This window comes from Monodelphis domestica, chromosome 4, assembly GCF_027887165.1.
Source record: "Monodelphis domestica isolate mMonDom1 chromosome 4, mMonDom1.pri, whole genome shotgun sequence".
Taxonomy (NCBI): domain Eukaryota; kingdom Metazoa; phylum Chordata; class Mammalia; order Didelphimorphia; family Didelphidae; genus Monodelphis; species Monodelphis domestica.
The window spans coordinates 439,525,419-439,541,638 of NC_077230.1; the positions used below are offsets into that span (position 1 = coordinate 439,525,419).

Below are 16,220 nucleotides of genomic sequence, written 5' to 3' on the forward strand. Positions count from 1 at the left end.
CATGGTCAGTATTGAAGAAAAACCCATTGAATATCTATAGAGCGATGAGTATAGGTGACTATTGCTTATCAGGAACTCCCATATGGTTTGGAAGAAAAATGAATGATTTGCATGTCTTTTCTAATCACCACCATTATGAAATTTGTGGTGGGGAAGATGGGCTCTGAGCACGTATGAAGAAAAAGTATGACACTGGCCCCCATCTCAACTGTGTTTTCTAGAACAAAGACCAGAGTCAAATGGCTCCTCTCAGCCTTTGCCCAATCAACTGCAATCAACCCAAAGAGTCATGCTAAAAATAACTTGACTATTGAGAGGCACTAGAAAATTACTTTTAGCTGGGAGAACCTTGGAATTTTTGAACAGGGTAATCCTATAGATAATTGAGGGAGACCTAAAGGGTTGGTTGACCTCCACCAATTCCAGGAATTTTTTTAACCTCTTTTTTTTTATTTTATATTTTATTTGATCATTTCCAAGCCAATTCCAGGAATTTTAACTCATGGTGTCTTGCACTTAACCAATTTACTTTTACATATCTGTGTGATGGAATTAGACATTCTTAATGCATACAGTCAGATAATTCATTGAAGTGTGCAAACAATACCCTCCTCCAACCAGAGTCTTAGATTATCTCTTAAACATTTCTTGTACCAAACTTCTGCCGAGGTCCCTTCTGCCTGGCTGGAACCTGTGTAGGTGTCTCTTGGAGGTGATCATCCTGCAAGTGTCTGTCAATCAGTCAGCACTGCCCTTGAGTGACTAGAGGCTTGGCTGGAGCCTCAAGTGGGGAAACCACAGGGGCCAGTCCTAGTTTTTCCTTAGGAACAGTCTAATGACTAGAGCTTCAAGTGGGTTTTGTGTGGTTCTAGCTATAAATATTCCTAAATAATTTAATATATTATTTGATTGATAGCTTAAAATATGACACAAATTCAGCATATCAGTATAGAAGAATTTGCTTATAATAATTTTCTATTGGTGGTGTGCCCTATCAGATGAAAAATGCTACCCATTTGTGACTTGGGGTACCAAATGGGAAATATTTTTTGAATATGACCAATGTAAGAATTGTTTGCAAGGTTATTCATCATATAGGTATTTTTCTTTTCTTTTTAATTAATGGAGGAAACAAATATAAAACTGCAAAAAAGTTGACATTCTCCGTACCTAGCATTGTGTCAAATATACAATAGATGCTAATAAATACTAGTTTGACTCTAGGAAAAAGAGTTGCCTCGAAGCAGAAGTCTTGGTCTGGTGGAATGACAAGGCCTCAATATCCTCAAAAGTTGGCCAATAAGATGATGTGGCTACATGGTCTCTAAGATTTCTTTTGGTTCTGTTCCTGTGACTTTGTATCAACAGCTACTCTTTCTTTGATAAGATTCTCCCAGAGACCCTCTGCAGGGCCCCCAATACTTCTTTATTCCTCAAGCTATAGATGATGGGATTAAGCATAGGGGTGAGAATGGTGTAGAAGACAGCCAAGTTCTTGTCCTCTTCTGGGGAACGCAAAGATGGGGGCCTCAGATATGTGTACACAAATGGAGCATAGTAGAAGGTGACCACAGTCAGGTGCGTGGAGCAGGTGGTGAAGGCTTTCTTCTTCCCTTGCGATGAGCGCATGTGGTGGACAGTGTAGAGGACCCGGCCATAGGAAGTCATGATGCCAAGGAAAGGGACCAAAAGGAATAGGTTGGTGCTGAAGAACACTGTGTACTCATAGGCCCAGATATTCATACAGGCTAGAGGCACCATGGCGGGGATATCACAGAAGAAATGGTTAATGATTCTGGACTTGCAGTAGGGCATAGAGAGTGCATACACTGTATGAAAAATGGAATTGATGGATGAAGAGACCCAAGATCCAGTGATCATCAGCAAACACATTCTCTTGTTCATGAGGACAGGATAATGGAGGGGACGGCAAATGGCCACATAACGGTCATAGGCCATGGAGGCCAGGAGTAACCCTTCACCACCTGCTATGACCAAAAAACAGAAACTTTGGAAGCCACAAGCCACTATAGAAATGGAATTGTCTCCAGAGAGGAAGTTGAAGGCCATCTTGGGAACTGTACTGCAAATGTACACAAGGTCCATGAGGGAGAGCTGACTGAGTAGGAAGTACATGGGAGTGTGGAGGTGGTGATCCACATAGATAAGGAGAATCATGGTTGAGTTACCCAAGAAGGCAACCAAGAAGATGAGGACCACCAGGAGGAGGAGGAGCAAACCAGTTTTTGTTGGGGCAAACAGTCCTAGCAAGATGAAACCAGTGGTGGTGTGGTTCCATTCCTCCATGGGTAGATGTTTCTGGAATTGTTTTCCTGTAAGATAAAACAAGGGATTGGAAAGAAACTATTTTGAGGCAAAACTCCCTTTGGTTTTGCACATGTCAAGATGCCTTTATGTATTCTGTTAGTTGTGGGATATTCTGGGAATATCACTTGACCTCTTGTCCTCAGTTTCCTTATCTGTAAAATGGAGATAATAATAGTACCTGTCTCATGAAGTCATTATGAAACTGCATATGTGCAGTGCTTTCATTATGTGAATTGTTATTATTATTATGGTTACTAGGTGGCCCAGTAGATAAAGTGCCACACCTGGAGCCAAGAAGACCTGAGGTCAAATATGGTCTCTGATACTTACTCGTTGTGTGACCCTGGTCAAGTCACTTAACCCTGTATATTTGTCAAGGAAACCCCTAAGGGATCAGAAAGAGTCAGAAATGCCTGAAAACAAGTAAGTGACAAGTATTATTAATCACAATTCATTCCCTTTTCTGATTATTGTGTCATTACTGTATATAGGTAAATGGAATGGAGATGGGACTTGACATCTTCATCACTTCAGTATTATGCTGCGGGCAAGAACAAATTGTCAAGTGATTCAAGAGCTCCCTTGGCTTTATAGCTGTTGCCTCAGTCTCACCTGTGGAGACCTTCAGGTCCAAAGGCTAAGGTGAAGAACACTTAACAGCAGTGATGCTTCCCCCCTTGGAACAGTGAATCTCCAGAGTATCTGAACCCTCCCGGGTCACTGAATACAGCCCGATTGTGTAAGTCTCTGGTCATCTGGCCTCCGATTTTCAGTGTTGGGTCTCTGAGCTCTGAGATGCCAAGCTACCTGCCTGATGAAAAGAATTCTGCCCTGAGAAATTTGGGTGTTGCTGCACCCTAAAAACCAAGAACCCACCCACCTTGAAGGCCAGAGGGAGGCGCCGTAACATGGGGCAAACCACACTAGTCTGCGTATGGAGAGGAGTGGAGATCGGGTTTCTGCCTTGTTCCAAACAAGCTGTAGTCTGGGGCAAATGTCTTCCCCCTCCAGGAGTTATCTCCTAATTGTACGACGAGGGAAGCGAACTGGAAGGCATCAACACCGGAGTATTTACTTGGGAGTTCAACGTCTCACTGAGAATGTCTCAGCACTCTCTAATGGCCCCATGCTTTGTGTGCTCTCTTCCATATATTTGTAAATATTTAACAACCAGCTCTCTGCAAAGCAGGACCCAAGTTAGTGTTTTATCGGCATTATTGCCATTTCCCCTTATTCTTCCTTAAGTCCAACAATCAACAAAATAAAATAAGCCTCCCCTCCGAGCTCTGATTTGTAGCTTTTGCTATTTCTGAGGTGTAAATGGTCCCATAGAGTAATGGACAATGGGAACTGGCTCCAGCCCACCCCATGCTGTCTTTCCTCAGAGTTCCCCTTTGTGGCCCTCCTCATTCTTCAGGATGGAGCAGTTGGTGGTGCAGAGGATGGAGTGCCACAATAGACATCAGGAAAATTGGTCTTCCTGGGTTCAAGTCTGGCCTCAGATACTTACTAGTAACGTGATGTTGGACAAGCCACTTAACCCTGTTTGCCTCAGTTTCTCATGTATACAATCGGCTGGAGGAGGACATGGAAAACCACCCCAATATCTTTATCAAGAAAACCCCAAATGGGCTCACGAAGAGCGAGACCCAACTGAGCACATCCTTTTGGGACCAGACAGTGTTGTAGCTGCTAGAGGCAGCTTTTGCTCACTGTCCCAACTCCCATGGAGTTCTTCCATTCTGTGGGCATAGTGTACTTAGAATCACCAGGAACTGCTTTTAACACTAGTTTTCCTTCTCCAAAGGAGCAGCATTTTCCTCCCCCATAGTTCCTGCCATGATAATAATATTTTATAAGTGTAGATGCCCATGTGTATATTCATACCTCTATCTGGAGTCAAGAAGACTGGAGGTCAAATCTGGTCTCAGATACTCACTAGCTGTGTGACCCTGGGCAAGTCACTTAACCTTTTCTGACTCAGTTTCCTCATCTACAAGATGAACCAGAGAAAGTAATTAAAACCACTTCAGTAGGTGCATCAAGAAAACTGCACACACATACACATACACACACATGCATATATCCATTACACATACCCACAAACCTACATTTACACATAAATAGACACAAATAGAAATATATATATGTAATACTCAGCATTTATATAGTGATTTAAGATTTGTAAAGCATAGTACAGATGTGATCCTCATTTTTATCCTCACTCCAACCCTGAGAGGTAGGTGAAATTATTATGCCTTTTTTTATAAATGGGGAAATTGAGGCGTAGAATAGGTAAGTGACTCGCTCAGGGTAACATACATAGTAAGTATCTGAGGCTGGATTTGATTTCTCATCTTCTTGACTCCAAGTCTGGTGCTTTTACACACCATCCCATTCACTAGATAAAGAAGATATAGCTAGATAAAGGGATAGTACACAGAGATATGGATAGATTGGTGCACAATAAAGATTTGCTGAATGGATGACTGAGTTGAGGATGAGCTAGGTTCATACTTTTATTATCTAATTTAAGAATGAGAGTATTTCTTACCTGTGAATCTTCAGAGGTCATAAAATCTATGAATACATTGACTTTGAATACTGCCCAAAGACCAGAACTAAGTAAGACACCTCACCCTCTCCCTTCCTCCCTTCCTCCCTTCCTCCCTTCCTCCCTTTCTCCCTACCTCCTTCCCTCCCTCCCTCCCTCCCTCTCTCTCTCTCTCTGTCTCTCTGTCTCTCTGTCTCTCTCTTTTTCTCTCTCTCTCTCTGTCTGTCTGTCTCTTCTCCCTCCCTCCTTTTCTCCCACCCTCCTTTCCTCCCTCCCTCTCTCTCCTATGTCACTCTCTTTCCTTCCCCCTCTCTCTCTCTCTGATGTCTCTTTCCTTCTCTCTCCTTCCCTTCTTCCCTTTCTCTCCTCTTCCCTCTCTCCTCTCCCCCCCCTCTCTCTCTCCCTCCCTCCTCTCTCTCTCTTTCTCTCTCTCTGTCTGTCTGTCTCTTCTCTCCATTTCTCCCACCCTCCTTTCTTCCCTCCCTCTCTCTCCTATGTCACTCTCTTTCCTTCCCTCTCTCTCTCTCTCTGATGTCTCTCTTTCCTTCTCTCTCCTTCCCTTCTTCCCTTTCTCTCTTCTTCCCTCTCTCTCCTTCTCTCTCTGTCTCTCTCCCTCTCTCTCTGTGTCTCTCTATCTCTGTCTCTGTCTCTCTCTTTCTCTGTGTCTGCTTCTTCCTATCTCTGTGTGTCTCTGGATTTCTATGTCTCCATCTTTGTCCCTCTGGGCTAGGTGTGTCTCTCTGGCTCTGTGCCTGAATCAGTTTCTGTTTCTGTGTCAGTGCTGACCTCTTAATTTCTCTCTCTCCCAGCATTTAAAAATACCATCTCTCTTTGCCTCCCCAGACATTCCTGAGCCTTGAAGCTATTTCTTTTGCATCCCTTGATAGAGGTTTTCACAGGGCAGCCAATTTTTTTCCTTTCTTTTTAAAGGATGGATTTCTGTCCTCTTTGCTCTCAGCTCTAATATTTCCTCCATTGAAAACTCTTAATGATATGTAGGGCTTATGTCAGAAGAAGGACTCCTTGGATTTGTGCAACTGAGTTGGGTTTTGAGGATAAAGTGCTTCCATCCTTTACAATGAGGCTGATCTAGAGAAATCAAAAGAGAGCATTACCGAAGAGACAGGAGGCAGAAGATAAAGGCAGCCAGGCCTGCCACCTTCTTCCTGCTTCTCTTGCCTGTCCTGCAAAGGCTCCCACTGGACATCTTGGAAAGGGCAGGGATCTGAGAGTCAGAAAAGCCACAGCTGTGCCATCTTGGGGAAATAATTTCGCCTCCTTCATGCTAAATTTTCTCATTCCTGAATGGTGGCCATTCATAATTCATGGGACTGTTCAAGGCTCAAATGGGATTTCACAATACAAATACTTAGATCTGCATGCCTATAATTTAAGTGATATTCATAATGTTATTTAATAATTGCTTATTAATGTTTTCCTCATTAACATCCTATATTAAAGGAGGACAGGTTGATATCCTTATTTGGCACTTGACAAGGGACATGAAGATTATTTGTTTGTTATTTTTTCATTGAGCCATCAAAAAGATAAAGTGGACGGATGTGTCTGTGTCTCCTGCGTGGATCACTTGCTGGTCCTTGTCTGTCCAGAGAACCGAGCGACTTGATCAAAGCTAGACTGCCCAAGATGCACCAAAGAAAACCTTTATACAGCAGCAGCAGTTCATTGGAGCAGTCCAGTACTTCATACAAATTCTAGGGCCAACAACTACAATAACCAGAAATAGCGTATCAAAGCAGTTCTCTACACTGAATCGGCTTTAGGCAACTTAGATGGGAATAAGGGAGCATCAAGTCCAAGCAATATGGGATGGTCCTCCTGAAGCAGCACAGTGGGGAGGGAGGAAATAGTTCTATGAATCTGAGTTGTTGCTGCTGCTGAGGATTCTGCTGCATAGCCTAGAAATGCATTTGGAGAGGGCAGAGGAGAAGGAACAGCCTTAGAGTCATGGTTTAGGTCCTGACTAGGTCTGTGATGCTGGGCACATTACAGCTTCTCAGTCTCCACTAATTAGAGTAGGAGGCAGTTATTTGCCCTGGTAGAGGAAATTTCCACACTAGAAGACCCCATTACTATGAAATATTAAGTATAGACCAGAATTAACATATTGTTATTATTATAGCTTTGGAGTTAGATTTAGGTTTGGATCTTGCCAGTGGTACTTCCTCTCCAGGATGCCTCAGGTAGAGCCTTCCTCTACGGGAGACTTTGTTTAAAATGAAGAAGTTGGGTCAGACACTATGGCACTCTGTAAACATTAGACCTCCCCCCTTTTGACTGGGACTTTGGGGTGGGATGGTGAAAACCCTGGTCAATCTGGTCCCTTAGACTTCAGACTCTGACTTGAATATTGTGAATAAGGGAATGGCCAAAAGCAAAGGAAATCTGAAATTCACAAGATCAAGCAAATGTCCCAAAGGAATGAATGGAGGGCTCTGCCCCCCTCCCCTCCCCCCTCCATAAAGATGCAAGCCAGCCAAAGTGAGGAGAACTAATTCTTAACAGTGATGAGCAGGTGATAGCCCAGAGGTGGAGGAAGGTCTGGTAGGTGCAAAGAATGTCAGTGGAGATGATAGATGATAGAGGGAGCCCAGTAATTCTGTTAGGATTCTCTGATGTCATCTATCCCCTCCTGACCCCCCAACCCATCCCACCCATGTATGTGAGCCATAGTAAATGTACACAGCCATGGGAGGTATACACGGGCTCCACTATCTTCTCCAGCTTTTGAAGACACAAGCCCTTTCTGATATTATATCGGTCTTCAAGGAGCCCCCTTTGCTTTCATGAAAAGGATCCAATGAATTTAAGCCTGGACTTTTCTGTATTTGAAAGAGCAGGATCATCCCTAGCCATGGAATTGCTCAGCAGTCATGGCGCAGAGCCTGGAAGTCATGTACAGAATATTTGTCTTACTAGCTGTGCAGGTGGGGATTGGAGGTCTAGAGTGGGAAAAGAGTTCCTGGCAGCAGTGCCAGATGTGGGATGGCTCTGAAGATGGCAAACTGCCTGGCATCAATGTAAACCCTTGGATGCCATCATACTCTGATAGACACTTCTTTTTGCATCTCTTTCTCTCCCATCCCACCCCTATATTTCCACACTCAGTTGTAGAGCTGCCCATCTCCCCTGCTTCCCTTGCCTTGCAGACCCTTGGCACACATGTCCTGTGTCACCACCAAATGTCTCTCTCAAGGAATCACAGAGTCTTCACGTGGGAAGGGTCCATGAAAGGCAACCTTCTTTTTGCATTGCAGTTGGGCCGTGTCTACACTATTTCTGATCAAAGAGAGTCTGCTTGTTTCCATGACAATCCTTAGAGGAGGACTTTCCAGACTCGGTAACTTTTCAGTCATGTCTAGGGATTTGTCCCAATGTCTAATTTCAATTTCAGGGAAGGCAGCACTACATGATGGAGAATCCATTTGAAATGAGAAAACCCCAAATCTGGATTTTAGTTAACTTCTGAAACTTATTACACTTCTGAGACTCATTTCCCTCAGTGTGAAACTGAAAGTCCAACTAGCTAGACTTCCAACATTAAAGGAATGCTGAGAAATAAATGTTCTGAATTGGGAAAAACCATATCTATATCTATAAATGTGTAGGAACTGCTTTTAGTGTTTAGCTGGAAAGGGAGAATGACTTTGTGCCAATTTTCCCCTTCCCCATTTTCTTGAATTCAGACATTGAACCCTGGATTTTGAGTGAGACTGACCTAATTTTTAATTCTATCTCTGACAGTCATTGGTTCTGAGGACCTGGACAAGCAACTTACTCTCATCTGGACTCAGTTTCTTCATCTATAAAATTAGGATCTCAATAGTTCCTTCCTACTCTAGATATGCCATCCCCGGGAGCCCAGTTTTGATGCCTGTCTCACCTCTACAAATGATGATGGTCAACAGTCCAATAGGCTTCCATTGCTCAGCTGGTCCTGATGCAACTCCTGACAGCAGCTGCTGCAGGGAAAGGCAGAATCCAAGCCGTATATATGTTCACTGACAGCTCTTCCTGCAGTGATTGTACTGCCCAAGACCTCAGAGACTCCCTTTACAACCAGCCCCCTTCCCTGCTCCAAACCTTTCCCCTGAGCTCATTTATTAGTACATCATCTCTCGCTTTGGACACACACACATCAGCCAACATTATCTTCTCTCTGGAGATAATCGTTGGCTTGTACATTCACTACAAACTGGCCATGAGGGACTATACTGACACTCAATCCCTGAAAAATAGATTGAGAAGAGAACTTTTGAGTTTACCCTAACTTTTAGAAGTTATTTAATTCAATCCCTTCACTTCAATATTTTAAGATGAGGGCTGCTAGATGACTCTGATGGAGGCTGGCAGAGAACAGTTAGGGCAGTAATAGGAATAGGACCCACATTCCCTGAAATCTTGCTTTTCTCACCAATTAGCACTAGTCGAGCATCCATAGAACATCTGTAGTTTCAGCATTAGCCAATTATGAAGTGCATTGGGGTCAGGGCTATTGACGGTGACCTAGCACATGGTAGGCTAGTGGGTGCAGTCATTCCTACCACAACCCATGTTTAACTTTGACCTTCACGTTGACCAACCTCCCAAACACCCAAGGCCTGCCTGTTATTTGATTTCAGGTCCACGAGGGAGAGCAAATTGAGCAGGAAGTACATGGCAGTGTGGAGATAGAAGGAAATAGTAAACCACGCCAATATCTTTGCCAAGAAAATCCCAAATGGGGTCATGAAGAATTAGATATGACTGAACTACAACAAATAGTGATACCTATAAAGTGCTTGGGAAACCTAAAGGCACTGTATACATACTAGCTATGATAATAAGCACAATTTGTTACCTTTATATGATGATGACCAAACATCTCTAAAAAGAGAGAAACAAGGTTACCTCCTTGGTTTCTTTGAAGATGAAGAACACTGAATATAATGGCAAAATATTGATTAGTTTTGCTGACTTCTTTTATTCTTTGTCATCATGAGTGGCTCTCTGGGAGGTGAGAGCAGGAAAGATTTCTTGGGAAAGTAGATATTATAAAAATCTGAAATATCAATATCATTTATTTTATTTTTAATTAAAACAATTTTAAACCCTTGACTTCTGTCTTAAAATCAATACTCTGTATTGGTTGCAAGGCATAAGAGTGGTCAGGGTCAGGGCTAGGCAATGGGGGTTAAGTGACTTGCTCAGGGTCACACAGCTGGGAAGTGTCTGAGGCCAGATTTGAACCCAGGGTCTCCCATCTCTAGACCTGGCTCTAAATCCACTGAGTTATCCAGCTGCATTTTAAAATATCAAAATATAAACTTTTTGTAGTAAAAGAACTCCAAATTTGAATAAAGGAATAAAATCTTTAAGAAAGAGAAATTAAAGAAAGAAAAACACAGATGGATTAGCCCTTTTCTACCTGTCTTTTCTTAGTTATTGCTTGAATAATTTATTTTGAAAGATCTGGGTCTTCTTTAATATGGACACTTCCCAGAAGCAAGTTATGGCCCTTGACCCCTGCTTTCTCATCCTGTAAGATGGAATTGCTTCTTCTGCTAGCAACTTTATCAGCCCATCTCCATTCCTTCCTATACTATGAGTTTACCCAATAGCATTTGAGAAGCTCTTCTCTAGATCCTTTAAAGTTTGAGTAATGCCATGGGCCCATTGGCTTTCCCATTGACCATGTCTTCTCACTGCAACACCTCACAAACCTCTTTATTTGGTTTCACAAATGGTTTTTAGTGGTATCAATCTGATGAATGTACATGTAAAATCTAAGTCATATTGCTTACTGTCTCAGGATGGGGGAAATGTTGGGGAGGAGTGAGGGCAAGAAGGAGAGAGAGATCTGAAACTCAAAATTTTAAAAAAATGAACATTCAGTAACTCATGACTTTTTATAGGCTAAAATACACACTCCCCCATTTGACACTGAAAGCTTTTCCCAATGTGCATCTTTCCAGGACTCACTTGTATAGACCTTCACTTGTATTGCCTTTCAGTCATTCTGGTCATCTTGAGGGGCACAAAAAATGTCATTAGATCTTCCTTAGCTAGCCCTTTTGCACAGAGTATCCTTCATCCCTGGAATGCAACTCAACTCTTCTACTTAGAATTTCAAATTATTAACTCTACCCTTTAGAATTTCTATATTCCTTCAAGGTTCAGCTGAAACACATCATTTCCCACATGATGCTTATAGAAGTCCTTCTAGTTCCTGCCCTATTTTGGATATATTTGCTTAATTTTGGACATGTCTTGTATGCTCAGGAGAATATTAGCTCCTTGAGCAAGGGACCATTTTATTTTTTTAAAAAAGATGACATTCTTTGTTCACTTCCACTTCCAAAAAATTAACTGAGAAGAAAAATAAAATATAATCTCTCCCTCCTCTCTCTCTCTCTCTCTCTCTCTCTCTCTCTCTCTCTCTCTCTCTCTCTCTCTCTCTCTCATAGAAGACAGATGATGTCTTCTATGGTATGGGGAGTTGAGGGAGAGCTTGAGATACATGGAAATAAATTCTACTAATATAAAAGAAAAAAGAACAACTTTGGAGAGAGCAGTTTCAATAGATTGTAAGGGGTTAGAAAGCCAACGAAAGGAAAGCAGAGGCACCTATTGTCATTGGGCTTTTCAGGCAGTTTAGCTACAAATGGTAGAAAAGATATGGGATGATAATTAATGGAGATGAAAGGATCAAGTGAGAGTTTTTTCAGGACGGAGGAGATAATGAAATGTTTGTAGGCAGTAAATTGAGAGGGAGAGATTAAAAATAAGTGGAGATTCAGAGAAGACTAGGCTGGAATGGAACCACTTGAACAAGTAGAGGGGTTAGTCTTAGTAAAGAGTCAGACCACTTCATCACTAAGACGATAAATACTCCCCTAAAGAACCTTATGGTAAGTTTTCTCTGAATGACACTACATACTATCCAAATTTAACTTGTCAAAAGACATCAGAACCTAAGAGGGTTCCTAGTTTTCCCTGAAGGATAATAATTAAACACTTTGCATAGACAGGGTTGAAGAAAAACCCGTTGAATATCTATTGAGAGATGAATATCTGTGATTATTTGTAGAGCACAGCTCTAAAATTACTCATGGGTCAATGAACCAGGATGAGAAAAATGATCCTGGGATTACAGGAGGGTCAAACTGACAGATGGACAGACAGACACATAGAAATCCTCTTGCTGACCAGTGACAAAGTTTAATGATTTGGGGTATATACTTTATAGGGAAAATTATGTAGGTGAAGGGGTTAGGTAAGCCTTTTGCAGGGACAAATGGTTAGGAATGATTTACAAAATAGAGACAATGGATGTAGATGGCCTCAGTGGTTTTAAACAGAGATTTCTATAGGTGGTAATTCAATATGTCAATGTATAACCAACTGGTTTCATTTCTTATAGAATTCTTGTACCAGTGATTTTTTGGAAGAACATACAGTATTTGTGAAGGGGAAAAGTTTGCTTTGCTCATACTGAGGAGCAGATGACATGTTTGGCAATTCTCATGCTGTGGCTGTAATTTTACTGGGGCTTACTCTCACAACTTGGGGCTACAGTGATTGGTTTTAAGGAACATCATCTGGTTTAGAAGAAAAATGGATGATTTGCATGTCTTTTCCAATCACCACCATTATTAAATGTGAAGTGGGGAAGACTGGGGCTCTGAACATATATGAAGAAACAATGTGAAACTAGCCCCCATCTTAATCGTGTCCTCTTTGCCTACTTACTTTTAGAACAAAGACCATAGACAAATGACTACTCTCAGCCTTTGCCCAATCAACTCCACCCCATGATCAATGTTAAAAATAATTCAGCCACTGAGAGGCACCAAATAATTACTTTTAGCTGGGGTTGACTGACCTCTACTAATTCTGGAGTTTTAAGTTGTGGGAAATGTGTCTAACCAATTTATTGTTATATATGAAGAAATGTGAGGTGGAATTAGACTTACATTTCTCAATGCATACAGTCAGACTTCATTCAACAAAATGTGCATACAATACATTCCTCCAACCTGAGTCTGAGAGAGTCTAGTGTGAAGACTGGATTTAGTTCTCCCCTGTTTATAACAATGAAAATACTTAGCTCTTTCTTTATTGTGAAGATAAAATTGTAATCTCCTGATTGTAACAGTGAAGATACTTAGCTCTTCCTTTATAGAGAAGCTAGAATTGTAAGATACAATCTATTTTTAGATTTTAAGTACAAAAAGATGTTAAGTAACTACAAAAGATGAATTAACCACAAAAAAGGTGTTAAGTAACTACAAAAGGTGAACTTACCAAAAGAGGTGTTAAGTAACCCAAATATATATAATCTAACCAGAGAAAGTGAGAACTAAAGAATGGACAGTCCTGGAGAAAATCTAACCAAAGAAGGTGAGAACTAAAGAATGGGCAGTCCTGGAGAAAAGCATCTGCTCTGATTGGTAGATGTGAAAATTTAGAGGAGGTAACACAAGAGAAAAAGGTCTTTAAATAGAGGAAAAAAAGACTGAAGAGGAGTCAGTCACCCAGGCTTGGAGAGAAGGATCAGTCACTTGGAGCTGAAGGGAAGACAGACATTTGTTCAGAGATTCAGGCACTGACTTGGAGGAGTGACCAGAAGGCAGACACCCAGTCTTCTTTAAGACTGTCTCCATTGGTGAGTAAAAAGCTAACTTAGTGACCCTGAATTTCTGGAGGCATGGAACCTCCAGGAAAGTCCCAACTTACTGAGACTCTCTTCTCCTGCCTGGGGCTTAGAAATTCTAACTGGTATCAGAAGAAGCCAGAGGTTTTTCTCTCTCTCTCATTCCTTAATATCTTCCTTCTATTGTAAATATTGTAAATAAACTACCATAAATTCCATTTACTTTAGTAAGTTATTTTGGGATTTAGAAATTAAATCCCTGGAGACCACCTAATTAATAATATATTCAAGTCCAACCCACAATTAAATTTAACACTAGTAAACATTTTTTTATAACAGACTTACTCCAAGATTCCCTCTCCCTAGATAGAAGTTGCATGAGTGTCTCTTTGGAGGTGGTCATTCTGCAAATGTCTTTCAATCAGTCAGCACTGCCCTCAAGGGAACAGTCTTGACTTGAATCTCAAGTGGGGAAACCACCAGCCCTAGTTGCCCCTTATGAAGAAACAAATAACTAAGGTTTCTTCTAATTCTACATATAGGCCCTCCTAGATTCTTTAACACATAATTTAATTGGTATCTTAGTTTAAAAGTAGACATTTTTTAGTATCTAGCACAGGCTCTCATATATAGAAGATATTGAATAAATACTAGTTGAATTCTAGGAAAAATAATGTCCTTGAAGTAGAAATCTTGATCTGGTAGAATACTAATGACTCAATATTCTTGTAAATTGCCCAGTAAGATGATTTAACTACATGGTCTCTAAGATTCCTTTTGGTTCTATTCTTGTGACTTTATGTCCACAACTACTCCTTCTGTGATAAGATTTTCCTGGAGACTCTCTTGAGGGCCCCCAATACTTCTTTATTTCTCAGGCTATAGATAATAGGATTAAGCACAGGGGTAAGAATGGTGTAGAAGACAGCCATGTTCTTGTCCTCTTCTGGAGAACACAGAGATGAGGGTCTCAGATATGTGTACACAAATGGAGCATAGTAGAAGGTGACCACAGTCAGGTGCGTGGAGCAGGTGGTGAAGGCTTTTTCCTTCCCTTGCGATGAGCGCATGTGGTGGACAGCGTAGAGAACCCGGCCATAGGAAGTCATGATGCCAAGGAAAGGGACCAAAAGAAATAGGTTGGTGCTGAAGAACACTGTGTACTCATAGGCCCAGATATTCATACAGGCTAGAGGCACCATGGCGGGGATATCACAGAAGAAATGGTTAATGATTCTGGACTTGCAATAGGGCATAGAGAGTGCATACACTGTATGAAAAATGGAATTGATGGATGAAGAGACCCAAGATCCAGTGATCATCAGCAAACACATTCTCTTGTTCATGAGGACAGGATAATGGAGGGGACGGCAAATGGCCACATAACGATCATAGGCCATGGAGGCCAGGAGTAACCCTTCACCACCTTCTATGACCAAAAAACAGAAACTTTGGAAGCCACAAGCCACTATAGAAATGGAATTGTCTTCAGAGAGGAAGTTGAAGGCCATCTTGGGAATTGTACTGCAAATGTACACAAGGTCCATGAGGGAGAGCTGACTGAGTAGGAAGTACATGGGAGTGTGGAGGTGGTGATCCACATAGATAAGGAGAATCATGGTTGAGTTACCCAAGAAGGCAACCAAGAAGATGAGGACCACCAGGAGGAGGAGGAGCAGATCAGTTTTTGTTGAGGCAAACAGTCCCAGCAAGATGAAACCAGTGGTGGTGTGGTTCCATTCCTCCATGGGAAGATGTTTCTGGAATTGTTTTCCTGTAGGATAAAACAAGGGATTAGAAAGAAACTATTTTGAGGCAAAACTCCCTTTGGCTTTTCCTAGAATCTCCCTATTTGCACATGTCAAACATGCTTTTATATATTCTGATGCCTTGATTTTCAACAGGTGACTAAGAATACTGCACCTGGAGCCAGGAAGGTTTGAGTTCAAATTTCAACTTGGAAATTTGCTAGCTGTGTGACTCTGGGAGTATCACTTGATGTCTCTGTGCCTCAGGTATCTGATCTGTAAAAAAAGATAATAAGAGCACCTGTCCCATAAGGTTTTTTTTAATGAAATTGATTATGTACAGTATTTCAAAAACCTTAAAACATTATGTGAATTATTATTACTATTATTATTGTGATCAGTAGGTGAAACAGTGTCTAAAGGGCCAAATCTGGAGTCAGCAAGGACTGAATTTAAATCTAGCCTCAGATACTTATTAGCTGTATAACTCTTGACAAGTCAATTAACTCTGTTAGCTTCCATTTTCTCATCTACAAGAGGATCCCAAGAAATAAATGAAAACCACTTCAGTATGTCTATCAAGAAAACACCAAAAGAGGACACATGACTGAAATGAACTAAACACCCATTATTATGAATCACAATTTATTCCTATTCTAAATGGGTCTGCCATCATAGCCAATGGAAGAGTGGAATGGAGGTGGAACTTGCTGCCTTCATTATGAATATATAATGCTGTGTGCAAGAAGTACTTTTGGAGGTACTCTACCAATAGCCATGATGGTTCTTCAGGTAAAAACAGTCTATAGAGTATTTTATCCCTTGTGAGTCATAGAACTCAGCATCATCTTCTCTCTTCAATGCTGGCTCTCATTGAGCTCTGAGATGCCAAGATACATGCCTTAGTGAAAAGAAATTGGACTGAGACATTTGG

At 41.4% G+C, this 16,220-nt stretch overlaps 2 protein-coding genes across 2 annotated transcripts; both read right to left on the bottom strand.

The window, feature by feature from the left end:
* Nucleotides 1-1,174: 1,174 nt before the first annotated feature.
* LOC130458843 (olfactory receptor 2L3-like) lies at nt 1,175-2,353 on the bottom strand. The gene has a single exon (XM_056825794.1). It carries the CDS (start codon nt 2,305-2,307, stop codon nt 1,369-1,371), a length of 939 nt encoding a protein of 312 aa, XP_056681772.1. The 5' UTR covers nt 2,308-2,353; the 3' UTR covers nt 1,175-1,368.
* Nucleotides 2,354-14,347: 11,994 nt separating this feature from the next.
* Nucleotides 14,348-15,442, bottom strand: LOC130459035 (olfactory receptor 2L8-like). The gene has a single exon (XM_056826269.1). It carries the CDS (start codon nt 15,284-15,286, stop codon nt 14,348-14,350), a length of 939 nt encoding a protein of 312 aa, XP_056682247.1. The 5' UTR covers nt 15,287-15,442.
* Nucleotides 15,443-16,220: the final 778 nt, after the last annotated feature.

What these genes read in the sequence shown, in the direction of transcription:
- LOC130458843 (XM_056825794.1), bottom strand. Translation starts at nt 2,307, where the DNA reads ATGGAGGAATGGAACCACACCACCACTGGTTTCATCTTGCTAGGACTG.
- LOC130459035 (XM_056826269.1), bottom strand. Translation starts at nt 15,286, where the DNA reads ATGGAGGAATGGAACCACACCACCACTGGTTTCATCTTGCTGGGACTG.